Source organism: Heterodontus francisci, chromosome 3, assembly GCF_036365525.1.
Source record: "Heterodontus francisci isolate sHetFra1 chromosome 3, sHetFra1.hap1, whole genome shotgun sequence".
Classification (NCBI taxonomy): Eukaryota; Metazoa; Chordata; class Chondrichthyes; order Heterodontiformes; family Heterodontidae; genus Heterodontus; species Heterodontus francisci.
In genome coordinates this window covers 29,043,248-29,063,682 of record NC_090373.1, presented here as the reverse complement: position 1 = coordinate 29,063,682, position 20,435 = coordinate 29,043,248, and the positions used below count along the sequence as shown (strand labels likewise).

Here is a 20,435-nt window from a genome sequence, read left to right as displayed (position 1 = left end):
GGTCTAAGCGAGATTGAGTAACTTGGTCGGGGGAAATACAGCAATTTATATTTATACAGCAGCCAAAAAGCAGCAAAACATCCCAGGATGCTTCAATGGAGAGGTATCAACAAAGTCTGACAGGAAGTCACATAAGGGGATATTAAGACCGGGAACTAAAAGCTTAGTAAAAGAGGTAGGTTTTTAAGGAGTGTCTTAAGGAGAAAGGCGAGGTAGAGTCAAAGGGATTTAGGGAGGAATTTAGGCCTCGGCAGCTGAAGCCACAGCCACTTGTGGAGGATGAAAGGACGTGGGGGATGTGCAAAAGACCAGAATTGGAGGAGCATAGATATCCCGAGAGTTGTAGGGCCGGGGAGGGGGGGTGGTTACAGTGATAGGGAAGGTTGTAGGGATGGAGGAGGTTACAGAGAGGGAGGGTTGTAGGAGGTTAGACAGAGAGGGAGGGTTATAGGGCTGGAAGAGGTTAGAGAGAGAGAGGGAGGTTTGTAGGGATGGGGGAGGTTACAGAGAGGGAGGGTTGTAGGAGGTTAAACAGAGAGGGAGGTTGTCGGTTAGATAGAGAGGGAGGGTTGTAGGGATGTAGGAGGTTAGACAGAGAGAAAGAGGGTTGTAGGGCTGTAAGAGGTTAGAGAGAGAAGGAGGTTTGTAGGGATGGGGAAGGTTACAGAGAGGGAGGGTTGTAGGAGGTTAGACAGAGAGGGAGGTTGTCGGAGGTTAGACAGAGAGGGAGGGTTGTAGGGATGGGGGAGGTTAGACAGAGAGAAAGAGGGTTGTAGGGCTGGAAGAGGTTACAGAGAGAAGGAGGTTTGTAGGGATGGAGGAGGTTACAGAGAGGGTCGAGGTCACTGAGGGATTGAAAAAATAAAGAGAATTTTGAAATCAAGGCATTGCCATTCCAGGCCTACAGCACCGCCATTTTGATTGAAGTTTATAGAAAGAAGCAGCGAGGGTGTTTAATGAGCAGCTGGTGTGGTTTCACTTGCTTTACACCCTCATGTAAAGACAAAATGATGTGCACAGGTGAAGGTAAAGGTAAAAGATTCCACAGCACTTCTCAAAGAGTGCGGAAGAAGAAAACAAAGAGTATGGTGAAAGGGCAGGAGAATGCGACTAAGTGAACAGTTCTTTCAGAGAGCTAGCATGGGAATAATGAGCTGAATGGCCCGCTGTGCTGTGAAATTCTCTGGTTTTAAACCTTAGACGGGACTGCACTGTAGCAGGTTTCTGAGTTCCGGTTTAACTGACTCTATCACCTCACCTGAAAGAGCACGTATCCAAAGCCTTTTCCCATTCCCGATTCCCGGTCTCTCACAATCCGCACTGCCTTGATTTCCCCACATTCACAGAAGTGATCGCGTACGTCATCCTCTTCAATCTCTGCACTCAAACAAGGCATAGCAAAGTCAGTAAACGAGCCTCTCAACCAATGACAGAATTCCTTTGGCATACCCTGAGTTCTTTTAGTTGATCGAATGGTTTGGGGGTGACTATCTAGACTGCAACAGCTTCCCCCGAACATTAAACAGCAAATGTTCCGGCTGCTCCTGATACTTCAATTTATAAGGAAGTAAATCTTGCATTCCTATAGCATCTTTCACAACCTCAGGACATCTCAAAGAGAAAGATATAAGTTTAAAAGCAAGCTCGTTCTGCACAAATGATAAATCCTTTCTTCTAAGGAAACGAGCAATTGGAAAGCCAAGGATAACACTGGAGAATGAGAAATAACATCAGTGACAAAGCACATCCCCAGTCACAGAAGATTTATCTTACCATACGACAGGTTGCCTAAAAAGATGGATCTTCGATGGTCATGCTGCAAAATATAAAAATGAAAAAAGAGACGCTCTAACCTCAGCCAGTAAAGTATAAATTAACTTCACTTTAAAACTCTCATTCATAACTCACACTGTTTGACCTGTTGGCTAGGTCCACCCGAATATGAAAGCCAGATTGTATTTCACATCCATTCCTTTAAAAACAACAGGATTTGTTTAGTTTTTGTATGTAAAAAAAAAATCAGGAAAAACACAACTATTAAACACAGAAACAAAAACAAGAAATGCTGGAATCACTCAGCAGGTCTGGCAGCATCTGTGGAAAGAGAAGCAGAGTTAACGTTTCGGGTCAGTGACCCTTCTTCGGAACTGACAAATATTAGAAAAGTCACAGGTTATAAACAAGTGAGGTGGGGGTGGGGCAAGAGATAACAAAGGAGAAGGTGCAGATTGGACCAGGCCACATAGCTGACCAAAAGGTCACGGAGCAAAGGCAAACAATATGTTAATGGTTTGTTGAAAGACAAAGCATTAGTACAGATTAGGTGTGAATACACTGAATATTGAACAGCAGCAAGTGCAAAGCTGAAGAAAAACAACCTGAAAAAAACAGTGGGGAAGCAAACTGAACAAACTAAGATGAAATGAAATAAATGCAAAAGAAGATTGTAAAAAATGTAAAAAGGAATGTAAAAAAAAGGAAGAAAAAATAACTAAAAATGAAAGTAAAATGGGGGGCTGTCATGCTCTGAAATTATTGAACTCAATGTTCAGTCCGGCAGGCTGTAGTGTGCCTAATCGGTAGATGAGATGCTGTTCCTCGAGCTTGCGTTGATGTTCACTGGAACACTGCAGCAATCCCAGGACAGAGATGTGAGCATGAGAGCAGGGGGGAGTGTTGAAATGGCAAGCAACCGGAAGCTCAGGGTCCTGCTTGCGGACTGAACGGAGATGTTCCGCAAAGCGGTCACCCAGTCTGCGCTTGGTCTCCCCAATGTAGAGGAGACCACACTGTGAGCAGCGAATACAGTATACTACATTGAAAGAAGTACAAGTAAATTGCTGCTTCACCTGAAAGGAGTGTTTGGGGCCTGGGATAGTGAGGAGAGAGGAGGTATTTGGGCAGGTATTACACCTCCTGTGATTGCAGGGGAAGGTGCCCTGGGACGGGGACGAGGTGGTGGGGGTAATGGAGGAGTGGACCAGGGTGTCGCGGAGGGAACGATCCCTTCAGAATGCTGACAGGGGAAGGGAGGGGAAGATGCGACTGGTAGTGGCATCACGCTGGAGGTGGCGAAAATGGTGGAGGATGATCCTTTGGATATGGAGGCTGGTGGGATGAAAAGTAAGGACAAGGGGAACCCTGTCACGGTTCTGGGAGGGAGGGGAAGGGGTGAGGGTAGAGGTGCGGGGAATGGGTCGGACACGGTTGAGGGCCCTGTCAACCACAGTGGGGGGAAATCCTCGGTTGAGGAAAAAGGAGGTCATATTAGAAGCACCGTCATGGAAGGTAGCATCATCAGAGCAGATGCGTCGGAGACGGAGAAACTGGGAGAATGGAATGGAGTCCTTACAGGAGGTAGGGTGTGAAGAAGTGTAGTCGAGGTAGCTGTGGGAGTCAGTGGGCTTATAATGGATATTGGTAGACAACCTATCCCCAGAGATGGAGACAGAGAAGTCGAGGAAGGGAAGGGAAGTGTCAGAGATGGACCATGTAAAGGTGAGAGAAGGGTGGAAATTGGAAGCAAAGTTGATAAAGTTTTCTAGTTCGGGGCGGGAGCAGGAAACGGCACCGATACAGTCATCAATGTACCGGAAAAAGAGTTGGGGGAGGGGGCCTGAGTAGGACTGGAACAAAGAATGCTCGACATATCCCACAAAAAGACAGGCATAACTAGGACCCATGCGGGTACCCATAGCGACACCTTTTACTTTACTTTTCTTCCTTTTTTTTTACATTCCTTTTTACATTTTTTACAATCTTTTTTTGCATTTATTTCATTTCATCTTAGTTTGTTCAGTTTGCTTACCCACTGTTTTTTTCAGGTTGTTTTTCTTCAGGTTTGCACTTGCTGCTGTTCATTATTCAGTGTATTCACACCTAATCTGTACTAATGCTTTGTCTTTCAACACACCATTAACATATTGTTTGCCTTTGCTCCGTGACCTTTTGGTCAGCTATGTGGCCTGGTCCAATCTGCACCTTCTCCTTTGTTATCTCTTGCCCCACCCCCACCTCACTTGTTTATAACCTGTGACTTTTCTAATATTTGTCAGTTCCGAAGAAGGGTCACTGACCCGAAACGTTAACTCTGCTTCTCTTTCCACAGATGCTGCCAGACCTGCTGAGTGATTCCAGCATTTCTTGTTTTTGTTTCAGATTTCCAGCATCCGCAGTATTTTGCTTTTATTAAACACAGAATACTGGTTCTGAATAAACCAATAAACACACAGCACACATACCTAAACTAATAAACATGGAGAACGAGTTAAAACTGAAACACAGTACTGGTTATAAAGGAGGATCCCTGTTGTACAGTCAAACTCAATGTACAATGGTTCTATAATATGAGGCTGCCCTGTGAATATATTTACAGCCCACATCCTACACAGCAGCTGAACTCTTGACTGTTGTGTGAGACTCTGTACAAGTGCAGGAATGCGTAACATTTAAATCAGTCATGCAACAGTGATTATCATTCGTAAAGTCAGAAGTCACTGTAACAGAGCTGTGAAAGCTGGAGTCGGACCTCATACCTTGTCAAGGCTCTGACTGCGTCACCATCCTGCTCAAACACTACGTAGGCATTCATATTGTTCCTCTTGGGATGAATCTTCCTCCTGAAGTCAGCGATGGGGCACAGTAGGGCGAGAGAGAAATCATTTCAGTGAGAAATTTGTCGTTCATTTGTAGTTTCAAACAGCCGAGCCAGAAAAAAGGTGCCAGAACATTTACATGTAAACCAAGTATAGACACACACAGACACAAGGGTTATGTCCCGTTTCAATGTTAATTCCAAATTACAGCACCAAAGGTTTTCACAGCATTGGGTTTGAAGAACATAAACTCAGGGAGAATACTGGAAGGCAGAAGTATTTGCAGTTAAAAGGAAGACTGTAGGGTACGTTTAAAGGATTTACAGGGACTTGATGGGCTGAATGGCCTCCTTCTGTGGCATTATGACTTTATGACACCATGACACAGAATTTACAGCCCAGAAACAGGCCATTCAGCTCAACTGGTCTCTGTCTATTTCATCTAACCCAATCAAAGAACCACGGGAGCTGCTACAAGAAGAGAAGTTCTAACAAAGTCTCCGATGGTTTCAGCAGTCCTTTCCCAGGCTTGCTTTACAAGTACTGCATGCATTGTGCCACTGATCTATATGAAGTGGGAAGGTCGCAGGTTCAATTCCTAGCCTGTGGTAACAGATGTCCCCACTACTCATGGTCTTTGGAGAGAGGGGAACGGGAAATCAACCAGGAGGCTCCTATATACTAACTTCAGATGTAAACTGTATGCATGTGTCTGCATACATGTGGTTGTGTGTACATGTCTGAGTGCGTGTGTTTGTGTATGCACACGAGTGGAGGTCAGCCTGAGGGCAGAAGCAGGAGCAGCTGCGATGGCTCCATGCTCAAAAACACAGCTGACTGTCTGAATATAATGGTGAATAATAGTGAAAGGGGCATTTGGCTGCTAACCCCTGTCTAATTACACCACAGCAGGTCAGTGTGCTTAGTGAAAGAGTAATGGAGAGTGAGGAAATAATGCTGTTATACACTCCAGTAATGCAGAGCTTGTGTCTACATTACATCAAGGGCAGTCAACACGTAAATGCCCTGGCGAACAAACAAAGTAACTCACTGGATAGCGGCCAATCTCCTGGAGATGCTGGGCTCTGCACGTGCCTTTAGTCCGAGGAACAAGAGAAACATAACCAGATTAATCGTCTCACTCTCATATATGCAGGAGGACAATAAACAAGGTTTCACAATGAAGAGGGGAGCAATGTAACCCAGCCCTACTTTCAGTGCAGCTCATCTGCCTGCTTCACAATGAGCTGTTGGGCTGCAGTGACATCAAGTCACTTGGTCTCAGATGTGGTGTTGATAAATCTCCCATCCCTTTCTTCCATATATTAAGGCGCACTTACATTATTGGAGGTGGGGGATGGGGGGAGGATTGTAAATGGGAGTGGGTGGGCAGGGGCAGGATGAGTGTCTCTGCCCCCTCCAACCCCAACTCAACCATCAATTTACTGTCCGGACTATGTTAATCCTGGGTCTCATTCCACCAGAGCATTTCGGTGATAGTGATCACAACTCCCTGACCTTTACTATAGTCATGGAGAGGGACAGGAGCAGACGGGATGGGAAAATATTTAATTGGGGGAGGGGGAATTACAATGCTATTAGGCAGGAACTGGGGAGCATAAATTGGGAACAGATGTTCTCAGGGAAATGCACAACCGAAATGTGGAGGTTGTTTAGGGAGCACTTGCTGCGACTGCTGGATAGGTTTGTCCCGATGAGGCAAGGAAGGGATGGTAGGGTGAAGGAACCTTGGATGACAAGAGTTGTGGAACAGCTAGTCAAGAGGAAGAAGGAAGCTTACTTAAGGTTGAGGAAGAAAGGATCAGACAGGGCTCTAGAGGGTTACAAGGTAGCCAGGAAGGAACTGAAGAATGGACTTAGGAGAGCTAGGAGGGGACATGAAAAAGTGTTGGCGGGTAGGATTAAGGAAAATCCAAAGGCGTTCTACACTTATGTGAGGAACAAGAGGATGGCCAGAGTAAGGGTAGGGCCGATCAGGGATAGTGGAGGGAACTTGTGCCTGGAGTCGGAGGAGGTAGGGGAGGTCCTAAATGAATACTTTGCTTCAGTATTCACTAGTGAGAGGGACCTGGTCGTTTGTGAGGACAGCGTGAAACAGGCTGATATGCTCGAACAGGTTGATGTTAAGAGGGAGGATGTGCTGGAAATTTTGAAAGACATGAGGACAGATAAGTCCCCGGGGCCAGACGGGATATACCCAAGGTTATTACAGGAAACGAGGGAAGAGATTGCCACGCCCTTGGCGATGATCTTTGCGTCCTCACTGTCCACTGGAGTAGTACCAGATGATTGGAGGGTGGCAAATGTTATTCCCTTGTTCAAGAAAGGGAATAGGGATAACCCTGGGAATTATAGACCAGTCAGTCTTACGTCGGTAGTGGGCAAATTATTGGAGAGGATTCTGAGAGACAAGATTTATGATTATTTGGAAAAGCATAGTTTGATTAGAGACAGTCAGCATGGCTTTGTAAGGGGCAGGTCATGCCTCACAAGCCTTATTGAATTCTTTGAGGATGTGACAAAACACATTGATGAAGGAAGAGCAGTGGATGTGGTGTATATGGATTTTAGCAAGGCGTTTGATAAGATTCCCCATGGTAGGCTCATTCAGAAAGTAAGGAGGCATGGGATACAGGGAAAGTTGGCTGTCTGGATACAGAATTGGCTGGCCCATAGAAGACAGAGGGTGGTAGTAGATGGAAAGTATTCAGCCTGGAGCTCGGTGACCAGTGGTGTTCCGCAGGGATCTGTTCTGGGACCTCTGCTCTTTGTGATTTTTATAAATGACTTGGATGAGGAAGTGGAAGGCTGGGTTAGTAAGTTTCCGATGACACGAAGGTTGCTGGAGTTGTGGATAGTGTGGAAGGCTGTTGTAGGTTGCAATGGGACATTGACAGGATGCAGAGCTGGGCTGAGAAGTGGCAGATAGAGTTCAACCTGGAAAAGTGTGAAGTGATTCATTTTGGAAGGTCAAATTTGAATGCAGAATACAGGCTTAAAGTGTGGAGGAACAGAGGGATCTTGGGGTCCATGTCCATAGATCGCTCAAAGTTACCACTCAAGTTGATAGGGTTGTTAAGAAGGCATATGGTGTGTTGGCTTTCATTAACAGGGGGATTGAGTTTAAGAGCCGCGAAGTTATGCTGCAGCTCTATAAAGCCCTGGTTAGACCACATTTGGAATATTGTGTTCAGTTCTGGTCGCCTCATTATAGGAAGGATGTGGAAGCTTTAGAGAGGATGCAGAGGAGATTTACCAGGATGCTGCCTGGACTGGAGGGCATGTCTTACGAAGAAAGGTTGAGGGTGCTAGGGCTTTTCTCATTGGAACGAAGAAGGATGAGAGGTGACTTGATAGAGGGGTACAAGATGATGAGAGGCATAGATAGAGTGGATAGCCAGAGACTTTTTTCCAGGGCGGAAAGGGCTATCACCACGGGGCATAATTTTAAGGTGATTGGAGGAAGGTTTCGGGGAGATGTCAGAGGTAGGTTCTTTACACAGAGAGTGGTGGGTGCGTGGAATGCACTGCCAGCGGTGGTAGTAGAAGCAGATACATTAGGGACATTTAAGCGACTCTTGGATAGGTACATGGATGATAGTAGAATGAAGGGTATGTCGGTAGTTTGATCTTAGAGTAGGTTAAAGGTTCGGCACAACATCGTGGGCCGAAGGGCCTGTACTGTACTGTACTGTTCTATGTTCTATAGCTGCCCATCCGGTCCGGGGCAGAAAAGGTAGCCGACCTCCTCATGGGTGCTGGCTTACAAAAGGGGAGGAAGTTACACAAAGCCTTGGTGAGACCCCAATTGGAGCACTGCGTTCTCAGTTCTGGGCAGCACAGATTCACTGGAATGATACCAGGGCTAAAAAGGTTAAATTATGAGGACAGACTGTATAGTCTAGACTTGTATTCCCTTATCAGACAGAGTCAACACCGTTTTATGAAAGGAAATCATGTTTGACAAATATATTAGTTTTTTGAGGATGTAACTAGTAGGTTAGATATAGGGAAGCCAGTAAATGTAGTATACTTGGATTTCTAAAAGGCATTTGTTAAGGTGTCGCACAAAAGGTGAATAGGCAAGATAAGGGCTCATGGAGTTAGGGGATATTAGCATGGATGGAGGATTGGTTAACAGACAGGAAGCAGAGAGTCAGGATAAACGGGATATTTTCAAGTTGACAGGCTGTAACTAACGGAGTGTTACAAGGATCAGTGCTACCGCCTCGGCTATTTACAATCTATCTCAACGATTTAGACAAAGAGACCGAGAGCAATGCATCCAAGTTTGCCGACGGCAAAAAATTAGGTGGAAATGTAAGATGTGAGGACACAAGGAGGCTGTAAAGAGATATAGACAGGTTAAGTGAGTGGGCAACAAAGTGGCAGATTGAGTTCATGTGGAGATGTGTGAGGTTATTCACTTTGGTAGTAAGAATAGAAAAGCAGAATATTTTTTAAAAAGGCATGAAACTTGTAAATGTTGATGTTCAGAGGGGTTTGGGTATACTCATACAAGGAACACAAAGTTAGCATGCAGGTACAGCAAGCAAATAGGAAAGCAAATGGCATGTTGGTCTTTATTTCAAGGAGATTGGAGTGTAAGAATAAGGAAGTCTTGCTACACTTGTACAGGCTTTGGTGAGACCACACCTAGCGAGCTGTGTGCAGTTTTGGTCTCTATATCGGAGTAAGGATATACTTGCATTGAAGGCAGTACAGCGAAGGTTCACTAGATTGGTCCCTGGGATGAGAGGGTTGTCCTATGATGACAGGCTGAATAAATTGGGTCTATATTCTCTGGAGAGTTTAGAAGACTGAGTGCTGATCTCATTGAAACATTTAAGATTCTGAAGGGGCTTGACAGGTTGATTCCTTTGGCTGGGGAATCTAGAACATGGGGAGCACAGTCTCAGGATAATGGGCCGATTGTTTAGGACTGAGATGAGGAGAAATTTCTTCACTCAGAGGGTTGTGAATCTTTGGAATTCTCTACCCCAGAGGGTTGCGAATGCTCCATCATTGAATATATTTAAAGCTGGGATAAACAGATTTTTGATCTCTCAGGGAGCCAAGGGATACGAGGAGCGGGCAGGAAAATGGAGATTAGGCAGATCATCCGTGATAATACAAAATGGCAGAGCAGGCTCAAGGGGCCGCATGACCTGCTCCTGTTTCGTGTTATGTTGCGTGTAGAAGATTATGGGGAGATCTGAGGAGTTTTAAAAAATTAAAACAATTTGATAGGGTAGATAGAGAGAAACTATTTCCTCTGGTGGTGTTTTTTTTTTATATTCCTTCATGGGATGTGGGCGTCACTGGTTAGGTCAGCATTTATTGCCCATCCTTAATTGCCCTTGAAAAGGTGGTGGCGTCCGGAACAAGGGGCATAACCTTAAAATTGGAGCCAGGCTGCTTCTATTTTTTTTAGTTTAGTTCTTTTTTTTTTAAGTTTAGTCACTCTCTCAATCCACCAATTTTAGAAACATCCATAGTCGGGTAAACAAAACAGTTTTCACTGGCCGAGAAACCAGGGGTCCACCTATTAGACTGGGTTTCTGTTGAGCACGACTCTGATCTGGGAGCAGTCGCACCAGTTTGGGAGCTGAAGCACAGAGAAACATCAAAACCTCAGCCTTATGAAATCACAGAAATGCTCATCGCATGTCACTGAGCACTCTCCAGGCGGAAATCCTCACACTGTGGCACACAGTCCACCAGCTCAAACCAGTTTCATTTCGACAAGCAATCATCGGTGGCTTATTTCGTTAAAAAAAAAATCAGTAACCTTACCATTGAACGGAATCGTACAGACTCAATCGGCCCAAACTCTTTAAACATCGCTGTGATCATCTGTTTAAAATGATACAAACAATATATTATGCATTGGCCTTTCGCCAAGTGATAGGCTCAGGAACAGAGCGGCATAGTTCTCAGATACTGACACAACTTTGTGGGTTATTACAATTAGGAAATCGGATTCGTGAGACAGAACAAGATTAATGTCCATTTAGTCTGCCATTCTGTATTCATAAAAACTTGCATTTATACAGCACCTGTCATGACCTCAGGAGGTCTGAATGTGCTTTTTAGCCAGTGAAGTATTTTTGAAAGTGTAGCCACTGTTGGAATGTAGGAAATGCTGCCACCAATTTGCAACAATGTTTGACCAGCTAATCTGTTTTAGTGATGTTGGCTGAGGGATAAATATTGGCCAGGACACCACGATACGATTATAATGGAGTTGTTGAGAAATCACAGCAATCGATCTCGATGAATTAGTCTACAACACACCAAGACAGGTGGTGAGAAAAAACCTTTGTGGTGAAAAGCTTTGGGACTAGAGGTGCAAAGTCACCTATTCCTATTTAGTATCGACCGCATATCAATCAAATTACTCACATACTGTATCCCAAAATATTGTCCGAAAGTTACTTTAAAAGGTTAGCGATGAGTGAGCAGGAATGACTGTCGATTGCTCCGTAATGCAAGATTATATATGTAACGGTTAACAAGATGGGCTGATACTGTCTTTAATGTTTGTTTTTGATCCTGTGGTGGGGGAGGGTGTGGGATGTGGAACATGCAGTCATTCGCTGCCTCTCTCTGATCCTGCAGTTCTAGTGTGTGGCCAGTGGGGGGGAGCCAGTTCTCCTGCCACTTATTGAAAACAAGCTTCAACTTCCCTGCCAAGACTCTTACATACGGACATACGAATTAGGAGCAGGCCAATCGGCCCCTTGAGCCTGCTCCGCCATTCAATAAGATCATGGCTGATCTGATTGTAACCTCGACTTCACATTCTACCTACCCCCAATAACCTTCCACCCCCTTGCTTATCAAGAATCTATCTATTTTTGTCTTATAAATATTCAAAGTCTCTGCTTCCACTGCCTTTTGAGGGAGAGTTCCAAACGCTCAAAGCCCTCAAAGAAAAAAAATTCTCATCTCTGTCTTAAATGGGCAATCCCTTATTTTTAAGCACTGACCCCTAGTTCTAGATTCTCCCACAAGAGGAAACATCGTTTCCACATCCACCCTGTCAAGACCCCTCAGAATCTCATACGTTTCAATCAAGTCGCCTCTTACTCTTCTGAACTCCAGTGGATACAAGCCTAGCCTGTCCAACCTTTCCTCATAAGACAACTCGTCCATTCTGGTATTAGTCTAGTAAACCTTCTCTGAACTGCTTCCATTGCATTTACATCTCTCCTTAAATACAGAGACCTATACTGTACACAGTACTCCAGGTGTGGTCTCATCAATGCACTTTATAACTGAAGCATAACCTCCCTACTTTTGTATTCAATTCCCCTCACAATAAATGATTACATTCTATTAGCTTTCCTAATTACTTGCTGTACCTGCATACTAACCTTTTGCAACACATGCACAACGACACCCAGATCCCTCTGCATCTTAGAACTCTGCAATCTCTCACCATTTAGATAATATGCTTCTTTTTTATTCTTCCTGCCAAAATGGACAATTTCACATTTTCCCACATTATATTCCATTTGTCAGATCTTTGCTCGCTCACTTAACCTATCTATATCCCTTTGTAGCCTCATGTCTCTTCACATCTTACTTTCCTACCTATCTTTGTGTCATCAGCAAATTTAGCAACCATATACCTTCAGTACCTGCATCCAAGTCATTTATATAAATTATAAAAAGTTGAGGCCCCAGCACTGATCCCTGTGGCACACCACTCGTTATACCTTGTCAATCAGAAAATGACTTATTTATGCCTACTCTCGGTTTCCTGTTAGCCAACCAATCTTCTATCCTTGCCAAAATGTTACCCCCTATACCATGAGCTTTTATTTTCCACAATAACTTTATAACCTTATCAAATGCCCCTGGAAATCTAAGTCCAGTACAACCCCTTTATCCACAGCACGTTACTTCTTCAAAGAACTCCAATAAATCAGTTAAACATGATTTCCCTTTCACAAAACCATGTTGACTCTGCCTGATTACCTTGAATTTTTCCAAATGCCCTTCTATAACATCTTTAATAATAGCTTCTAGCATTTTCCCTATGACAGATGCTAAGCTAACTGTCATTTCCTGCTTTCTGTTTCTCTCCCTTTTTGAATAAAGGAGTTACATTCGCTATTTTCCAATCTATTGGAACCTTCCCGAATCTAGGGAATTTTGAAAAATTAAAACCAACGCATCAACTATCTCACGAGTCACTTCTTTTAGGATGAAGTCCATCAGGACCCGGGGACTTGTCAACCCACAACTCCAAAATTTGCTCAGTACCACTTCCCTGGTGACTAAAATTTTCTTGAGTTCCTCCCTCCCTTCCATTTCCTGATTTACGTCTATTTCTGGGATGTTACTGGTATCCTCTATAGTGAAGCCTGATACAAAATTCCTGTTCAATTCATCTGCCATTCCCTTATTTTCCATTATTAATTCCCCAGACTCACTTTCTATAGGACCAACGCTCATTTTGTTAACTCTTTTCTTTTTTAAAATATCTACAGAACCTCTTACTATCTGGTTTTATATTTCTAGCTAGCTTTCTCTTGTACTCTAATTTTTCCCTCCTTATTAATCTTTGTCATTTTTTTGCTGCTTTTTATATTCTGTCCAATCTTCAGACCTGCCACCCATCTTTGCACAATTATATGCTTTTTCTTTAAGTATGATACTATCTTTAACTGTTTTAATTAACCACGGATGGTGGGTCCTCGCCTTGGAATTTTTCTTTCTCATTGAAATGTATCTATTCTGTGTATTCAGAAATATCCCCTTAAATGTTTGCCACTGCATCTCTAATGACCTATCCCTTAACCTAATTTGCCAGTTCACTTTTGCTAGCTCTGCTTTCATGCCCTCATAATTGCCCTTATTTAAGTTTAAAATGCTAGTCTTAGACCTACTCTTCTCTCCCTCAAACTGAATGTAAAATTCAATCATATTATGATTGCTGCTGCCTTCACTATGAGGTCATTAATTAATCCTATTTCGTTGCACAATACCAGGTCTAAAATAGTCCGCTCTCTGGTTGGCTCCAGAACGTGTTCTAAGAAACTATCCCAAAAACATTCTCTGAACTCATCCAGGCTACCTTTGTCTATCCGATTTTTCCAGTCTTTATATAGATTGAAATCCTCCACGTTTATTGCCATACCTTTCTGACAAACTCCCATTATTTCTTCTTTTATACCCCGTCCTACCGTGTGGTTACTGTTAGGTGGCCTGTACACCACTCCCACAAATGATTTCTGGCCTTTATCATTTCTCATCTTGACCCACACCATTTCTACATCCTGCTTTCCTGAACTTAGGTCATCCCTCTCTATTGTGCTAATTTTTTTTTTTATTCATTCATGGGATGTGGGTGTCACTGGCCAGGCCAGCATTTATTGCCCATCCCTAATTGCCCTTGAGAAGGTGGTGGTGAGCTGCCTTCTTGAACTGCTGCAGTCCATGTGGGGAAGGTATACCCACAGTGCTGTTAGGAAGGGAGTCCAGGATTTTGACCCAGCGACAGTGAAGGAACGGCGATATAGTTCCAAGTCAGGATGGTGTGTGACTTGGAGGGGAACTTGCAGGTGGTGGTGTTCCCATGTATTTGCTGCCCTTGTCCTTCTAGTTGGTAGAGATCGCGGGTTTGGAAGGTGCTGTCTAAGGAGCCTTGGTGCATTGCTGCAGTGCATCTTGTAGATGGTACACACTGCTGCTACTGTGCATCGGTGGTGGAGGGAGTGAATGTTTGTAGATGGGGTGCCAGTCAAACGGGCTGCGTTGTCCTGGATGGTGTTGAGCTTCTTGAGTGTTGTTGGAGCTGCATCCATCCAGGCAAGTGGAGAGTATTCCATCACACTCCTGACTTGTGCCTTGTAGATGGTGGACAAGCTTTGGGGAGTCAGGAGATGAGTTACTTGCCTCAGGATTCCTAGCCTCTGACCTGCTCTTGTAGCCACGGTATTTATATGGCTACTCCAGTTCAGTTTCTGGTCAATGGTAGCCCCTAGGATGTTGATAGTGCGGGATTCAGCGATGGTAATGCCGTTGAATGTCAAGGGGAGATGGTTAGATTCTCTCTTGTTGGAGATGGTCATTGCCTGGCACTTGTGTGGCGTGAATGTTACTTGCCACTTATCAGCCCAAGCCTGGATATTGTCCAGGTCTTGCTGCATTTCTACATGGACTGCTTCAGTATCTGTAGAGTCACGAATGATGCTGAACGTTGTGCAATCATCAGCGAACATCCCCACTTCTGACCTTATGATTGAAGGAAGGTCATTGATGAAGCAGCTGAAGACGGTTGGGCCTAGGACACTACCCTGAGGAACCCCTGCAGTGATGTCCTGGAGCTCAGATGATTGACCTCCAACAACCACAACCATCTTCCTTTGTGCTAGGTATGACTCCAGCCAGCGGAGGGTTTTCCCCCCCGATTCCCATTGACCTCAGTTTTGCTAGGGCTCCTTGATGCCATACTCGGTCAAATGCTGCCTTGATGTCAAGGGCAGTCACTCTCACCTCACGAGTTCAGCTCTTTTGTCCATGTTTGAACCAAGGCTGTAATGAGGTCAGGAGCTGAGTGGCCCTGGCGGAACCCAAACAGAGCATCACTGAGCAGGTTATTGCTAAGCAAGTGCCGCTTGATGGCACTGTTGATGACACCTTCCATCACTTTACTGATGATTGAGAGTAGGCTGATAGGGCGGTAATTGGCCGGTTGGACTTGTCCTGCTTTTTGTGTACAGGACAGACCTGGGCAATTTTCCACATTGTAGGGTAGATGCCAGTGTTGTAGCTGTACTGGAACAGCTTGGCTAGGGAAGCAGCAACTTCTGGAGCAGAGGTCTTCAGTACTATTGCCGGAATATTGTCAGGGCCCATAGCTTTTGCAGTATCCAGTGCCTTCAGTCGTTTCTTGATATCACGCGGAGTGAATCGAATCGGCTGAAGTCTGGCATCTGTGATGCTGGGGACTTCAGGAGAAGGCCGAGATGGATCATCAACTCGGCACTTTTGGCTGAAGATTGTTGCAAATGCTTCTGCCTTATCTTTCGCACTGATGTGCTGGGCTCCCCCATCATTGAGGATGGGGATATTTGTGGAGCCACCTCCTCCAGTTAGTTGTTTAATTGTCCACCATCATTCACGGCTGGATGTGACAGGACTGCAGAGCTTAGATCTGATCCGTTGGTTATGGGATCGCTTAGCTCTATTGCATGCTGCTTACACAGTCTGGCATGCAAGTAGTCCTGGGTTGTAGCTTCACCAGGTTGACACCTCATTTTGAGGTATGCCTGGTGCTACTCCTGGCATGCCCTCCTGCACTCTTCATTGAACCAGGGTTGGTCTCCTGGCTTGATGGTAATGGTAGAGTGGGGGATATGCCGGGTCATGAGGTTACAGATTGTGGACGAGTACAATTCTGCTGCTGCTGATGGCCCACAGCGCCTCATGGGTGCCCAGTTTTGCATTGCTAGATCTGTTCAAAATCTATCCCATTTAGCACGGTGATAGTGCCACACAACACGATGGACGGTATCCTCAATGTGAAGGCGGGCCTTCGTCTCCACAAGGACTGTGCGGTGGTCACTCCTACCAATACTGTCATGGACAGAAGCATCTGCGGCAGGCAGATTGGTGAGGACGAGGTCGAGTATGTTTTTCCCTCGTGTTGGTGCCCTCACCACCTGCCGCAGACCCAGTCTAGCAGCCATGTCCTTTAGGACTCGGCCAGCTCGGTCAGTAGTGGTGCTACCGAGCCACTCTTGATGATGGACATTGAAGTCTCCCACCCAGAGTACATTTTCTGCCCTTGCCACCTTCAGTGCTTCCTCCAAGTGGTGTTCAACATGGAGGAGTACTGAATCGTCAGCTGAGGGAGGCCGGTAGGTGGTAATCAGCAGGAGGTTACCATACCCATGTTTGACCTGATGCCATGAGACTTCATGGGGTCCGGAGTCGATGTTGAGGACTCCCAGGGCAATTCTGTCCTGCAGGTGGGACAGGACATACCCGGGGATGGTGATGGCAGTGTCTGGGACATTGTCTGTAAGGTATAATTCCGTGAGTATGACTATGTCAGGGCCCATACAGTTTTAGATACTGTTGGGGGGGACGGCCTATCGGGGGCAGGCTGCAGTGAACGGGCCTCTGGCACGGGGTCCTGCACTGTGGCTCAGAAGGGAAGGAGGGAGAACGGGAGAGCACTAGTCATCGGGGACTCGATGGTGAGGAGTACCGACAGGCGGTTCTGTGGGCGCAAGCGAGACGCACGGATGGTTTGTTGCCTCCCTGGTGCCAGGGTCCGTGATGTTTGTGATCGCGTCTTCAGGATCCTTAAAGGGGAGGGGGAGCAGCCAGAGGTCGTGGTGCACATTGGCACCAACGACGTAGGAAGGAAGGGTGGCACAGATGTTAGAAGTGAGTTTAGGGAGTTAGGCTGGAAGCTGAAAGCTCGGACGGACAGAGTTGTTATCTCTGGTTTGTTGCCGGCGCCACGTGATAGTGAGGCTAGGAATAGGGAGAGAGCACAGCTGAACACGTGGCTGCAGGAATGGTGTAGGAGGGAGGGCTTCCAGTTCTTGGATAATTGGACTGCATTCTGGGGAAGATGGGACCTGTTCAAACAGGACGGGCTGCATCTGAACCAGAGGGGCACCAATATCCTGGGAGGGAGGTTTGCTAGTACTGTTCGGGAGGGTTTAAACTAGTTTGGGAGGGGGATGGGAACCGGACTTGTAGTCCAGGGACCAGTGGGTCCACTCAGAAAGACAAAGAGTGTAGTGAGGTATTGGGGAAGGTAGCACTGTCGCAGAGGACAGATGGGCACGGAGAAGGGTTAAAGTGCGTATACTTCAACGCAAGAAGCATCAGGAATAAGGTGAGTGAATTGAAGGCGTGGATGGGCACTTGGGACTACGATGTTGTGGCCATCACTGAAACGTGGATAGGTGAGGGGGAGGAATGGTTCTTGGAGGTACCTGGTTATAGATGTTTTCATAAGATTAGGAATGGTGGTAAAAGAGGTGGGGGGGTGGCATTGTTAGTTAGAAATAGTGTAACAACTGCTGAAAGAATTTTCGAGGAGGATCTGCCGACTGAGGCACTGTGGGTTGAGGTCAGGAACAGGAAAGGAGCAGTCACCTTGATGGGAGTTTTCTATCGGCCCCCCAATAGCAGCAGGGAGGTGGAAGAGCAGATTGGGAAACAGATTTTGGAAAGGAGCAGAAGTCACAGGGTAGTAATTATGGGGGATTTCAACTTCCCAAATATTGATTGGCAACTCTTTAGATCGAATAGTTTGGATGGGGTAGTGTTTGTGCAGTATGTCCAGGAAGCTTTTCTGACTCAGTATGTAGACTGCCCGACCAGAGGGGAGGCAATATTGGATTTGGTACTAGGTAATGAACCAGGGCAAGTGATAGAGCTGTTGGTGGGCGAGCACTTTGGAGATAGTGATCACAATTCTGTAGCATTCACTGTGGTAATGGAGAGGGATAGGTATGTGCAACAGGGCAAGGTTTACAATTGGGGGAAGGGTAGATATGATGCTGTCAGGCAGGAACTGAGGAGCATAAGTTGGGAGCATATGCTGGCAGGGAAGGGCACGGTCGAAATGTGGAACTTTTTCAAGGAGCAGATAGTAGGGGCCATTGATAAGCATGTCCCTGTCAGACAGGGAAGGGATGGTCATGTGAGGGAACCGTGGTTGACAAGAGAGGTTGAGAGTCTTGTTAGGAAGAAGAAGGATGCGTATATAAGGTTGAGGAAAAAGGGCACAGGCATAGCTCTGGAGGGATACAAGATGGCCAGGAAGGATCTGAAGAAAGGGATTAGGAGAGCTAAGAGAGGGCATGAAAAATGCTTGGCGGGTAGGATAAAAGAAAACCCCAAGGCCTTTTACGCGTATGTCAGAAATATGAGGATGACTAGGGGGACCGTAGGTCCGGTCAAGGACAATAGCGGGAGACTGTGTGTTGAGCCGGAAGAGATAAGTGAGGTTTTGAATGAGTACTTCTCTTCGGTATTTACGAATGAGAAGGGGTGTATTACTGAAGAGGACGGTGTGAAACAGACTGGTAAGCTCGAGGAAGTGCTCGTTAGGAGGGAAGATGTGTTGGGGTTTTTGAATAACTTGAAGATAGACAAGTCTCCCGGGCCTGACGGGGTATATCCAAGGATGTTATGGGAAGCAAGGGATGAAATTGCAGAGCCGCTGGCAATGATCTTTTCATCTTCTCTGTTGACGGGGGTGGTACCAGGTGATTGGAGGGTGGCAAATGTTGTGCCCCTGTTCAAGAAAGGGAATAGGAACAACCCTGGGAATTACAGGCCAGTTAGTCTTACTTCAGTGGTAGGCAAGTTGATGGAAAAGGTGCTGAGGGATAGGATTTCTGAGCATCTGGAAAGACACTGCTTGATTCGGGACAGTCAGCACGGTTTTGTGAGGGGTAGGTCTTGCCTCACAAGCCTGATTGAATTCTTTGAGCAGGTGACCAAGCAAGTGGATGAGGGTAAACCAGTGGATGTGGTGTACATGGATTTTAGTAAGGCATTTGATAAGGTCCCCCATGGTAGACTTATGGAGAAAGTCAGGAGGCATGGGATAGTGGGGAATGTGGCCAGTTGGATTAAGAATTGGCTAACTGATAGAAGGCAGAGAGTGGTCTTAGATGGTAAATACTCAGCCTGGAGCCCAGTTACCAGTGGCGTGCCACAGGGATCAGTTCTGGGTCCTCTCCTGTTTGTGATTTTTATTAACGACTTGGATGAGGAAGTCGAAGGGTGGGTCAGTAAATTTGCAGATGATACAAAGGTTGGTGGAGTTGTGGATACCGAGGAGGGCTATTGTCGTCTGCAAAGGGACTTGGATAGGTTGCAGTGCTGGGCTGAAAAGTGGCAGATGGAGTTTAACCCTGAAAAGTGTGAGGTCGTCCATTTTGGAAGGACAAACACGAATGCAAAATACTGGGTTAACGGTAGGGTTCTTGGGCATGTGGAGGAGCAGAGAGACCTTGGGGTCTATGTGCATAGATCGTTGAAAGTTGCAACTCAAGTGGATAGGGCTGTGAAGAAGGCATATGGGGTGTTAGCGTTCATTAGCAGAGGGATTGAATTTAAGAGCCGTGAGGTGATGATGCAGCTGTACAGGACCTTGGTAAGGCCTCATTTGGAGTACTGTGTGCAGTTCTGGTCGCCTCATTTTAGGAAGGATGTGGAAGCCTTGGAGAGGGTGCAGAGGAGATTTACCAGGATGTTGCCTGGAATGGAGAATAAGTCTTACGAGGAAAGGCTGAACATTCTAGGCCTCTTCTCATTAGAACGGAGAAGGATGAGGGGTGACATGATAGAGGTTTATAAGATGATCAGGGGAATAGATAGGGTAGACAGTCAGAAACTTTTTCCCCGGGTGGAGCAAAGCGTTACAAGGGGTCATAAATTTAAGGTGAAGGGTGGGAGATATAAGGGGGATGTCAGGGGAAGGTTCTTTACCCAGAGAGTGGTCGGGGCATGGAATGCCTTGCCTGGGGAAGTTGTTGAGTCAGAAACTTTAGGGACTTTCAAACGGCTTTTAGATAGGTATATGGATAAAGGAGAATGATGGGGTATAGATTAAATTGTCCTTGACAGAGGACAAAGGATCGGCACAACATCGTGGGCCGAAGGGCCTGTTCTGTGCTGTATTTTCTATGTTCTATGTTCTATGTCAGGCTGTTGCTTGACAAGTCTGTGGGAAAGCTCTCCCAACATTGGCACAAGCCCCCAGATGTTAGTAAGGAGGACTTTGCAGGGTCGATAGGGCTGGGTTTGCCGTTGTCGTTTCTAGTG

General features: G+C 45.8%; 1 protein-coding gene across 1 annotated transcript in view; it reads right to left on the bottom strand.

Moving 5' to 3' along the window:
- The window catches only part of rbm34 (RNA binding motif protein 34), a 32,594-nt gene that overhangs the window by 790 nt on the left and 11,369 nt on the right, over window positions 1-20,435 (bottom strand). The window contains exons 4-9 of the mRNA XM_068020487.1: window positions 10,413-10,472; window positions 5,647-5,690; window positions 4,536-4,619; window positions 1,909-1,972; window positions 1,774-1,816; window positions 1,259-1,377 (exon numbers count right to left, since the gene is read on the bottom strand). Coding sequence (XP_067876588.1) covers window positions 1,259-1,377; window positions 1,774-1,816; window positions 1,909-1,972; window positions 4,536-4,619; window positions 5,647-5,690; window positions 10,413-10,472 — 414 coding nt within the window. The remainder of the gene's footprint in view (window positions 1-1,258; window positions 1,378-1,773; window positions 1,817-1,908; window positions 1,973-4,535; window positions 4,620-5,646; window positions 5,691-10,412; window positions 10,473-20,435) is intronic.